The sequence below is a fragment of the Saimiri boliviensis genome, chromosome 6 (genome assembly GCF_048565385.1).
Source record: "Saimiri boliviensis isolate mSaiBol1 chromosome 6, mSaiBol1.pri, whole genome shotgun sequence".
Classification (NCBI taxonomy): domain Eukaryota; kingdom Metazoa; phylum Chordata; class Mammalia; order Primates; family Cebidae; genus Saimiri; species Saimiri boliviensis.
The window spans coordinates 13,598,030-13,611,159 of NC_133454.1; the positions used below are offsets into that span (position 1 = coordinate 13,598,030).

Here is a 13,130-nt window from a genome sequence, read left to right on the forward strand (position 1 = left end):
TTCACATTGTGAAAGCACTAATGTCTGCTACACTCTGTCAAGGGAAGCAAATTTTTATTAGGTAAGTATTATCATCAAGACCATTTTACAGTTGAGGAAAGGGAGGCTTAGAGAAATGAGGAGTGGTCTGGTAAAGAGCAACAACAATCATTTAATAAGCAAAAAGGCAACCACGCCTTTGCCTTGTGTTTTGGATTTAGGAACCCTGGGAAGGATTTTATTTAAGGCTCTCTAGAGATAAATAATCAGGCTATTTGTCTGCAACTCCAAAGTTACCTTAAGCTTTCATAGCTAGTCAACTCAGTGTCAGGCTTGAAGGATGGGGAACCTGCTAATGAACATTTACAACTAAGGTCATTAGTCATGGATGCCATTTAGAAACCAACACTACTTATATTTTCCAAGGAATATGACTTCATTCAGTGATCTCAAAATATATCAACTTTGACATACATACAAAAATCACAGATAAGTACTTCCACTTCAGATTGGACAACAAGGTTCTGTAGTAAAAGAGTTTAACAATGAGAAAGTCTTGTTTCTTTACGTTGCAAATGAAGAAATATGTCAGATAAGTTCTACAAATTGTGATTAAAAACAATCAACTTTAAGAGAAATCTTCATTTAACCAGTTTTTACCTAAGCAAAGATATTTATTTTAGTATACTGGTAGTATATATTCTGTATTTCTCAGGTTCCTAACCAACAGGAAAAAAAAGTCAGTTTAACTTCTACTACTGACATATTTTAGATTCAAATGTTTGTTCCATTTGTTTTCCAAATTCAAGTTTCATTTTTGAAACTAAACTTATATTTCCAATTTTACTCTTTTCTTTGAAAAGTTATATCCATCTGGAATATCTAGATAATTCCAGGGTTTATTTGGGGTAAAACCCCCAAATCTAGGTAGGTTAAAATAACAAGGTCATCATTCTCATGCACACGACACAGCATGGTCTGGTTGGGATAGTTGCCTCTCCGTGATACTCATTCACAGACCTTATCTGAAAGAGTTTCCACTGCTGTGCTTGTACATGACACAGAGAGGAAAAACATAGGGAATTGAGCACTGGCTCTTATTTTTTTTATATGAAAGTGACACACATTACTTATCACATTTTGATGGCCAGAAAGTCACTTGTCCACGCCTAAGTTCAAAAAAGTCAGAACAGGGCACTCTTCCCCATTTAACTGGAGGACAGAGACCCAAAACTATTTGTGAAAACATTAATGAATGCAATTAAAGATGTCTTATCATTCTTATTTTAAATCAAGGTCACAAAAATAGTATGTAGCAGAAGGCAATCATACATCTAAGTCAGATTAAAGGCGTATGTTTCTTCAACAATATTATAGTTTGAGTACGTGAGAATGTGAAAATAAGAAAATTGCCTTCTAACTGAAATATAACCTACTAAATAAATTCACCAAACCCCATTCCCCTTATATGACACAGCAAAATAAAATAAATACTTCTTTTATGAAGAACCAAAAAGTAAAGTTCTTTGAAGGAACAAGTAAGAGTGAGGGGAACAGGAGGGGGATGTACATGTCACATATAGGAAGCAATATTTAAGTGAATTATGACATATAAGTCTCTACTCTAGCATTATTTCAGAGTGCTGAATAAGAAAAGCTGTTTTATTTTTTTCCCTCGTAGGAAAATATAAACATTGATGAAGCCTCCAGATGCCTGGTGAAGCACATACTTGCAAATGAGTGTGACCTAATGGAGTCTATTGAGCCGGACGTCGTGAAGCCCCATCTCTCATCAGCCAAGGTTTCCAGCTGCTCTGGCTGTGCCAAATCCTAGTAGGCACCTTTTCTGGTGTCTGATAGGAATGACGTCATCATCCCATGAATTGTGCCTGTAACTTTTTGAGTAAACATCAAGATAGAGAAACCACATGTGGCAAGCCAGAGATCCATGCCTCTACCTTTTCAACGAGGGAGAAATAGCAAATGTTCTCTTTATGCTTTCCTCATCATCACAGTGTTTACAAGCTTTCAGAAGGCTTTAGTGTGTTACAAACTTCTGTCGCATAGCTGACCAAAATTCTGCAGGGCTGCAGTCAGCCCTGTTATTTGCTTATTTTAATCAGCAAAGGCCTCAGGCCTTAAAATGAAAGGGGAGAAGAGCAAACTAGCTGTCAAGTTAAGCATTGGCTTTCGCCTTTCCCTGGTGTCTTTGTCCAGATTTCAATACATTTTGGGATGGTCTGACAGGCCTATTAAATAAATGTGCTATTTTGTCCCAGGATGACCTCCATACTTGGCAGACCTAAGAGTTGCCTGAGTTAGGTCCTTGGAGTCATGAACACAGGTGTGCTATATGTTCCTTGTCTTAACTGTCACTTGCCATGACCTGAATGTTCGCTTAATGAAAATTGTATGAAAACACATGCCTTCGTATGTGCCTTGCTGTTAGCTTTCTCTGACTCAGATGTGGGGCTATTCTATACATGTAATATATATTATATATATATATTTCACAAGCGAACAATAAATCATTAAAAGTTGCTGTTTCCGTATTTATGAAAGTGCTTTAAGTTTCTTACTATTGTGAAGGGTATTTTTTTTTTTTGACAAAGTAAACAAGGTTCTCAAGATCCGTTTCTAAAATCTTATTTAAAGAAGGAGATCAGAAATGTATGCTTAAATAAACTGCTGGGCACTATTAAAACTGGGATGCGTCTATGCCATCTGCATTTACTGTTCATATTCACATATAGGTCAGAGAGTATACAGTGCATATACATTTCTTTTGGTTAATCAGAGTAATATGTCCTCATACCTTCTGATCAAGAAAGGTTCCAGGTTAATCAACATAAAAAGAAACAACAAAACATGCATTGTTACACCTTACTTTACACAATGGCTGTGGTGCTGATATATGCAGGTAGCTATTATTTTTTAATGTCATTATTTTATATCAATTTTTGTAATACACTGACAGGAGTCTTTTCTTGCATTTTAGGTTTTGGGGTACATGTGAAGAACATGCAAGATTGTTGCATAGGTACACACGTGGCAGTGTGATTTGCTGCCTTCTTCCCCATCACCTCTATCTGACATTTCTCCCCCTGCTCTCTCTCCCCAACTCCCCACCCCCCACTATCCCTCCCCTATTTCCCCCCAACAGACCCCAGTGTGTAGTGCTCCCCTCCCTGTGTCCATGTGTTCTCAATGTTCAACACCCGCCTATGAGTGAGAACATGCGGTGTTTGATTTTCTGCTCTTGTGTCAGTTTGCTGAGAATGATGGTTTCCAGGTTCATCCATGTCCCTGAAAAGGACAGGAACTCATCGTTTTTTATGTCTGCATAGTATTCCATGGTGTGTATGTGCCACATTTTCCCTGTCCAGTCTATCATCGATGGGCATTTGGGTTGGTTCCAGGTCTTTGCTATTGTAAACAGCGCTGCAATGAACATTCGTGTGCATGTGTCCTTATAATAGAACTATTTATAATCCTTTGGATATATACCCAGTAATGGGATTGCTGGTTCAAATGGAATTTCTATTTCTAGGTCCTTGAGGAATCGCCACACTGTCTTCCACAATGGTTGGACTAATTTACACTCCCACCAACAGTGTAAAAGTGTTCCTATTTCTCCACATCCTCTCCAGCATCTGTTGTCTCCGGATTTTTTAATGATCGCCATTCTGACTGGCGTGTGATGGTATCTCAATGTAATTTTGATTTGCATTTCTCTAATGACCAGTGATAATGAGCATTTTTTCATATGTTTGTTGGCCTCATGTATGTCTTCTTTTGTAAAGTGTCTGTTCATATCCTTTGCCCACTTTTGAATGGGCTTGTTTGTTTTTTTCTTGTAAACCTGTTTTAGTTCTTTGTAAATTCTGGATATCAGCCCTTTGTCAGATGGGTAAACTGCAAAAAATTTTTTCCCATTCTGTTGGTTGCCGATTCACTCTACTGACTGTTTCTTTTGCCGTGCAGAAGCTGTGGAGTTTGATTAGGTCCCATTTGTCTATTTTGACTTTTGTTGCCAATGCTTTTGGTGTTTTGGTCATGAAGTCCTTGACTACGCCTATGTCCTGAATGGTTTTGCCTAGATTTTCTTCTAGGGTTTTTATGGTGTTAGGTCTTAAGTTTAAGTCTTTAATCCATCTGGAGTTAATTTTAGTGTAGGGTGTCGGGAAGGGATTCAGTTTTATGCTTTCTACGCATGGCTAGCCAGTTTTCCCAACACCATTTATTAAACAGGGAATCCTTTCCCCATTGCTTGTTTTTGTCAGGTTTGTCAAAGATCAGATGATTGTAGATATGTTGTGTTGCCTCTGAGGCCTCTGTTCAGTTCCATTGGTCTATATCTCTGTTTAGATGGAGTCTTGCTCTGTTACCCAGGCTGGAGTGCAGTGGCATGATCTCGGCTGACTGAAACCTCCGCCTCCTGTGTTCAAGCAGTTATCCTGCTTCAGCCTCCCAAGTAGCTGGGACTACAGTGACCATGCCCAGCTAATGTTTGTATTTTTAGTAGAGATGGGATTTAACCATGTTGTCCAAGATGGTCTCAATCTCTTGACTTCGTGATCTGCCCACCTAGGCCTCTCAAAGTGCTGGGATTACAGGCGTGAGCCTCTGTGCCCATTCCAAGAGTGGTATCTTTTGTAAAGGATGTGTTTTGATGTCCTATCCATATTTTTGTGACATTCAGTGTTTCCTTAAGCACCGACCTTGTGGCATCCTCTTGTAAATGTTTGTGATCCTTTCCCCGAGGGCAGTCTCTGGCCTTGGGAGCAGTTTTCCCGTGAGACAGGATGACATCCCAGAAGTACTAGGAAGTTCATGTCTCTAGGAGAAGCTCTGAAGTACTGCTAGCAAGGATTGGGGAATAAATACCCTAGCTTCTTTGTCCCTCAGGAAGGACAATTCCAAGGCATGCTCTGTGCACTCTCTCAGAGGTCCCTAGTGGGATTAAGCTCCTGGTTCCCACATGTATCCTTCTCAGTTGACTCACTGTTTATTGACTTATTTTCATTCCCTCACTTCTCCATTTTCCTCTACCGGTGCTTCTTGACTTCACTTCCTAAATAAACTGCTTTCACAGAAATCCTTGTCTCAGGGTCTCCTTATGAGGTAACCCAACCTAAATTATTTGGCACAGAGATGGACCTTCAAAACAGATCCTTAGTATCAGCTTTCTGAATTGAATCATTCACCATTCAGGTGATAGCAGGGACTCTTTCTGGTGGGCAATGGAGTGGAGTTAATCTCTGGTAAGCTGTAGTGCCATACTTAAACAAAAGTGGTCATCAGGTGGATAGAATAGAGATGGAGGGAAATGCAGTTACTTGTGCAATTGAAAGACATGAGGTTGTGGAGTTAGTTAATGGCCGTAGGAATGCTGCATTAAAAACATGGGCTCAGATCAACCAACATTTAATTTGGATGCGATATGAAAACTGAACAGCTCCAAGCAACAATCACAATGACCCTCATCTCCTTCAGCTACGAGATAGAACATGCTGAAAATTATGCCCAAGATTTGATTTTAAGAGAGGCAGAGTTGTAAAAGATGCCAAGTTGACAGAGCTACCAAGTTTTCTCTACTAAAGTCAAGACCCTTATAGCAAAGTAGCAGGATTCTGAGGTGTAGGATGAGATATGTGGGTACATATCCTTAAGAGTTTTGAACCCACAAATTCTTCTGAAACTCTGACCTAGAAAAAGAGGCCTTTTACCCTTTTCAGTGGGAGAACAGTTAATTGCTACATAAAAGCCCTGCCTCAGTAGGAAGTTTTAAGGTGAGGGTTGCCCATATTAAGGTCTGCCCCCATTTCCCCTCATTGCTCTGGACAAATAACTATGGCTAAGTCTCAGGATGATTTAAGTGGAAAAGGATGATCTGTGTTGCAAGATGAAATGAATTATTCATCAGATTAACTACAGAGTCTGGTTAGTAAATATTAGGAGTAATAGAGAACATTCCAAAGAATTGGTATTGAGATACTGAGACAGTGGATCATGGAGATAAGGCCAGATAATAGATACTCTACTTATATGAGGGAATGCTTTCATGAGTTAATTTTCAACATTCTGGCAAGTCTACCTGGTGTTGATCCTGATATACTATTACAATGGCTTGGTTCCTTGAAGCTTAAAAATGATACCAGCCTGAAATAAATGATGTGGACATGCCAGAACTACATTGGCAAAATACTGGAGAAGAGATCCACGATCTCATAGAAGTGGGAATGTTAGAATATACTTATTTTGAAAGGCTGGAGAACCTGCCAGCTGATCATGTTTTCCCAGAAAGCCTAGAAGACAATCACTTTACTAAAGCAAGAAGTGCTCCCGAAAGAGGGATACCAGCATCAATGAGAAGCTCAGGAGTGACTGTCTCTATTGACCAGGCTTGAGGTTATAGAGATGTTGCTGTGTTGTTACGGGAATGCTTTCCTCCATGGTTAAGGGTCATTATGTGGTAGGCTATTAAATGGTGCTAATATATTTGATTCTGTGTCTTAGACAGCTAGGACCAAAAGATGGAAGTAGGAGTACAGCCTCTCACTGTTACTTTTAATAATCTTCCTAAGAAAATGAGTTTCTCCTTGCCACAACTTCAGGTTGTCCATAATTAGAGATCTTAATACTTCTACCAGAAGACACAATAAGGGTTCCTATAAATCTTTAGCTTCAGCTGCAGTCTGATTATTTTTGGCTCCTCAGGACTATAGACCAGCAGTTAAAGAAAGTAGTTGCTATACAGACAAGGGTTATTCACTGTAATGATCAAAAGGAAATGGGCTTGCTACTAGATAGTGGAGCAGAAAGTAGTGTATCTGGAACTCATGGGATTCACTGGGGTGCCTCTTGATGCCCCCATGCCTGGTGATATCTGAAAAGGCGGCTGCAGCAGCAACATCCTGATAAGGACAAGAAGTCAGGGACTCATACTCTCAGGGATAGATGTCTGAGTTACTGCACTATGAAATGAAGCAGTTTGGTTAAGGGAATGAAAATGTTAGGGGAGGGAAATGATGAATATTAATTATGGCATCACTTACTATCTCAGGATTAACTGTAACACTGGAGAATGTAGCTTATCCCACCAATCTTTCTGTTAGTATTCTTAACTCTCTGTCTTTCTGTCTCCATGGAATTGTGGCCAGTGACTTCCTTGGAAAATCAGTGAAAGGACAGAGTGAACTCAGCATGCAGTGGGGATGAACTTGAGTGGGCAAGCTGTGGACAATAGCAGAGAAAATATCCATATCCCCTCAGCATATGGCCTCCTATTACAATCCTCTGCAACTCTGCCTAAAAGTTTTCCCTGAATGTGTGCAGCACATTTGTCTTCCATACTGGACAGGCTAGAGTGCCACAGAGTTAATACCTCCTGAAGCAGCCTCATCAAGGCTGACATAAATTGGTAGATAAATACTCTAGCTTCCTGACCCATCAGGTGCGATAAACCTGAGGCTTACTCTGCTCTCTTCCCTAAGAGGTCACCAGTGGGACAGAAGCAAAGTTTCATACAGTGGTAACTTCATAATCACAACCTTTTTGGTCTCCCTCTCTTCTCTGTTTCATATCTCTATTCCCCTACCAGTGCACCCAAGGACGACCTCCCGATTACGGTATATTCACTGTTTATTGCACTTCAACTCAATAAAAAATGAAAATACCTTAACCGGGAGGTCATCCTTGGAAGCACTGGTAGGTGGCTCTTAGCACATCACGGTACCCAGGCAATAACATGGAATCTTGAATCCACTGCTTTTCCTTCTAAAGATCCACTGAAATGAGGTATGTGAGAAATATGTAGTGAGGTCAGAACTAAATATCTTCTAACCCTTTTCCACCATAGAAAATTATTGCATATATAGTCTTCAAAATGAATATATATTGATTCATCAGTCCACTCACTCTCACAACAAAAATTGATCAAACAACTACTGTATTCCCAATACTTGGCCTGGGTACTTTTGTGGATATACAAATGGCCAAGTCATGGTCCCAGATTTTAAGGGGTTATGATAAGTTAAGTGAATCAAACGTATAAACAATTCACCATGTTTTATGAGAGAAGCCAAATGTCCAAACCAAGATATCTCTTCTGAACATGGAATTTACTTCTACATAGAGGGACTTCAGCTTCAATCATGCTTAAGGAAATAGAATATATGTTCCTACCATTCTCTTCCTTGAATACTGGGATATAGACACACCAAACTATTTTGTTCAGCTAACTCTTTCTGCAGTTTGGAATATTCTTTTCCTTTTTGCCTGGAAATCTTACCCATCCTAAATGATCAGAACCATGGCACAGCCTTATAGCTTTGCCCAGCTCTGCAGGCAATTTACATTTTTTCCAGGTTCACATAACTCTTGAATGATTTGATTATCAGGCACTCACATGCTGCATTAAAGTTGTGCATCAACTTCTATTTATTGAACACATCCTATGAGACAGGCACTGATATGTAACTTTACCTTTATTATGTATTTAACCCCCTACAACAACAAATCTATCAAAGCACTAATCTCCTATTTTTATATATCAAAAAAATTGAGATATAGAGACATTGAATACATTGCCAAAACTCACACAGCTGTCAACTGGCAAAGCAAGGATTCAGAACAAGACAGCCTGATTCCAGTGTCCTAACCATTATGCTAAGCTATCTCCTCTCAGATTTCTGGAAGTGTTAATATTCTGAATGCAGAGCGCAACACTCTGCCCAGGAAATATTCGAGCTTACTCTATGCCAGACACTGCTCAATAATGTCTCTCTTATGGAGAAAGAGTCTTACTCTGTTGCCCACACTGGAGTGCAATGGCATTATCTCGGCTCGCTACAACCTCTACCTCCCAGGTACAAATTATTTCCTCAGCCTCCCAAGTAGCTGGAACTACAGGTGTGTGGTACCATGCCAGGTTGTTTTGTTGTTGTTGTTGTTGTTTTTATTTTTATTTTTTTCATTTTTAGTAGAGACAGGGTTTCATCACATTAACCAGCCTGGTCTCAAACTTCTGCTTCAAGTGATCCACCTGACTTGGCCTCCCAAAGTGCTGGGTTTACAGGCATGAGCCACCACACCCAGCCTAAACACACTTTTTTAAAAAAAATTATACTTTAGGTTCTAGAATATATGTACAGAATGTGCGGATTCATTGCATAGGTATACACATACCATGGTGGTTTGCTGTACCCATCAACCTGTCATCTACATTATGTATTTCTCCTAATGCTATCCCTCCTCTAGCCCCCCGCCCCCTGTCAGGCCCTGGTATGTGAAGTCCCCCTCCCTGTGTCCATGTGTACTCATTGTTAAACATCCATTTATAAGTAAGAACATGAGGTGTTTGGTTTAATGTTCCTGTGTTAGTTTGCTGAGAATGATGGTTTTCTGCTTCATCTGTGTGCCTGCAAAGGACATAAACTCATTCTTTTTTATGGCTATATAGTATTCCATGGTGTATATGTGCCATTTTTTTTTCTTTATCCAGTCTATCACTGATGGGCATTTAAGTTGGTATCAACTCCTTGCTATTGTGAACAGTGCCATAATAAACATATATGTGCATGTATCTTTATAGTAAATGATTTATAATCTTTTAATACAGGCATCCCCAAACTTTTTACACAGGGGGCCAGTTCACTGTCCCTCAGACCGTTGGAGGGCTGCCACATACTGTGCTCCTGTCACTGACTACCAATGAAAGAGTTGCCCCTTCCTGAAGTGCGGCAGGGGGCTGGATAAATGGCATCAGGGGGCCGCATGCGGCCCTCGGGCCATAGTTTGGGGACGCCTGCTTTAATAGTTTGGGCACGCCTGCTTTAATAGTTTGGGCACATACCCAGTAATGGGATTGCAGCATCAAATGGTATATCTGGTTGTAGATCCTTGAGAAATCACCAACTGTCTTCCACAATGATTGAACTAGTGTACACTCCCACCAACAGTGTAAAAGTGTTCCTATTTCTCCACATCCTCTTCAGCATCTGTTGTCTCCTGACTTTTTAATGATGACCATTCTAACTGGCATGAAATGGTATCTCATTGTGGTTTCGATTTGCATTTCTCTAATGACCAGTGATGATGAGCTTTTTTTCATGTTTGTTAGCTACATAAATGTCTTCTTTTGAGAAGTGTCTGTTCATATCCTTCACCTACTTTTTGATGGGGTTGTTTTTTTTCTTGTAAATTTGTTTAAGTTCCTTGTAGATTCTGTATATTAGCCCTTTGTCAGATGGATAGATTGCAAAAATTTTCTCCCATTCTGCAGGTTGCTTGTTCACTCTGATGATAGTTTCTTTTACTGTGCAGAAGCTCTTCAATTTAATTAGATCTCATTGGCCAATTTTGGCTTTTGTTGCCATTGCTTTTGGAGTTTTAGTCATGAAATCTTTGCCCATGCCTATGTCCTAAATTATATTGCCTAGGGTTTCTTGTAGGGTTTTTATGGATTATGTTTAAGTCTTTATCCATCTTGAGTTAATTTTTGAGTTAACAGTATAAGTGGTAAGAAAGAGGTCCAGTTTCAGTTTTCTGCATATGGCTAGCCAGTTTTTCCACCATCATTTATTAAATAGGGAATCCTTTCCCCATTGCTTGTTTTTGTTAGGTTTGTCAAAGATTAGATGGTTGTTGATGTGTAGCATTATTTTTGAGGCCTCTGTTCTGTTTTCGTTGGTCTATATCTCTATTTTGGAACCAATACCTTGATGATTTGGTTACTGTAGTTTTGTAGTATAGTTTGAAGAGCAACCCCAAGACAAATAATCATCAAATTCACCAAGGTTGAAATGAAGGAAAATTGTTAAGGGCAGCCAGAAAGAAAGGTCGGGTTACCCACAAAGGGAACCCCATCAGACTAACGGTGTATATCTCTGCAGAAACCCTACAAGCCAGAAGAGAGTGGGGGGACAATATTCAACATTCTTAAAGAAAAGAATTTTCAACCCAGAATCTCATATGCAGCCAAACTAAGTTTCATAAGTGAAGGAGAAATAAAATCCTTTACAGACAAGCAAATGCTGTGAGATTTTCTCACCATCAGGCCTTCCTTACAAGAGCTCCTCAAAGAAGCACTAAACATAGAAAGGAACAGCCAGTACCAGCCACTGCAAAAACATACCAAACTGTAAAGACCATTGACACTATGAAGAAACTGCATCAACTAACAGGTAAAATAATCAGCTAGCATCATAATGGCAGGATCAAATTCATACATAATACTACTAACCTTAAATGTTAATGGGCTAAATGCCCAGTTAAAAGACACAGACCGGCAAATTGGACAAAGAGTCAAGACCCATTGGTGTGCTTTATTCAGAAGACCCATCTAATGTGCAGAAACACACATAGGCTCTAAATAAAGGGATGGAGGAAGATTTACCAAGCAAATGGAAAGCAGAACAAAATGAAACAAGGGTTGTATTCCTAGTCTCTGATTAAAAAAAAAAAAAAAAAAAGACTTTAAACCAACAAAGATCAAAAAAGACAAAGAAAGTTATTACATAATTGTAAAGGGATTAATGCAACAAGAAAAGTGAACTATCCTAAATATATATGCACCAAATACAGAAGCATAAAGCCAATTCTTAGAGACCTACAAAAAGACTTACACTCCCACACAATAATGGTGGGAGACTTTAACATCCCAGTGTCAATATTAGAGAGATCAATGAGACAGAAAATTAACAAGGATATTCAGGACTTGAACTCAGCTCTGGACCAAGCAGACTTAATAGACATCTACAGAACTCTCCACCCCAAATCAACAGAATATACTTTCTTCTCAGCACCACATCACACTTATTCTAAAATTGATCACATAATTGGAAGTAAAACATTCCTCAGCAAATGCAAAAGATTGGAAATCATAAGATACAGTCTCTCAGAATGCAGTGTAATCAAATTAGAACTCAGGATAAAGAAACTCACTTAAAATCGCACAACTACATGGAAACTGAACAACCTGCTCCTGAATGACTACTGGGTAAATAACAAAATTAAAGCAGAAATAAATAAGTTCCTTGAAACCAATGAGAACAAAGACACAACATACCAGAATCTCTAACACACAGCTAAAGCAGTGTTTAGAGGGAAATGTATAGCACTAAATGCCCACAGGGGAATGCAGGAAAGATCCAAAATCAACATCCTAACATGATTAAAAGAACTAGAGAAGGAAGAACAAACTAATTCCAACGCTAACAGAAGACAAGAAATAACTAAGATTAAAGAAGAACTGAAGGAGATAGAGACACAAAAAACCTTTCAAAAAAATCAATGAATCCAAAAGCTGAGGTTTTTGTTTTGAAAAAAATTAACGCTTAATAGCAGTGAAAGGTAGTGTTGCCTTGAAATAATATGTGTAAAACACTTAGTATAGTGCCTAAAACATAGCAAATAATTATCAAATGTGGGTATTATGATACTACTTTGTCTGCTTATTTTTAAAATTGAAGAAGTAGTATACATAAAGCTATTAGGTAAAAATGGTAGATATTTTAGGATGTGTCAAAAATGGGACCCCAGGGTAAATCAATGCAAACAGAAAGTTGACTAGTAGTCACCTAGGCTTTGGAGGGTTTCATAGATGACAGGTAAAACATACGGGTTTTCTTTGGGGTGAGGAAAATGTTCTCAAATTAATTGTGGTGATAGTTACATAACATGAATGTACTAAAATCCACTGGATGCTGTACTTTACATGGGTAAAATCTATGGTATGCAAATAAAAAATAAAGCTATGATCATTAAAAAACAGCCACAGGAAAAAGCAGTATAAAACTATTGTTTCCCCCAATGCATCGCTTTAGCTTAACCATGGTGTGTATTGCTGGTGTTTGTTATTCCATGAGAGTGAATTTTAGAATGTGCCTCTTTATCACTGCTTTTATCTGCCTAGTACTGCAGCACTTCTGAATTCATGACTTGCTATCAGATGTTGGAACTAGCATTTTGTATGGATTTAAATTCAGCTGCACTGAGCTGTTTTGTCTTAAAACATCATTGGCTTCCTGGAATTCCCAAGCACCAGAAAATTTCTTAATACTGAAAAAGGAAAGATCATGAAAAATCCTAATAAAAATGGTCAGAAATGCTGGTAAACTAAAAAAGATAAGTCTCAAAGACAAGGGTAA

The 13,130-nt window shown here is 38.8% G+C and overlaps 1 protein-coding gene across 2 annotated transcripts in view; it reads left to right on the top strand.

The window, feature by feature from the left end:
• The window catches only part of RAB38 (RAB38, member RAS oncogene family), a 129,839-nt gene that overhangs the window by 63,740 nt on the left and 52,969 nt on the right, over positions 1-13,130 (top strand). Inside the window, exon 3 of one of the 2 annotated variants that reach the window (XM_003935078.4) lies at positions 1,661-2,540. The exons of the other annotated variant lie outside the window; for it this stretch is intronic. Coding sequence (XP_003935127.1) covers positions 1,661-1,813 — 153 coding nt within the window. The 3' untranslated portion in view covers positions 1,814-2,540. Of the gene's footprint in view, positions 1-1,660; positions 2,541-13,130 lie in introns of those variants that run through there. 2 annotated transcript variants of the gene reach the window in all.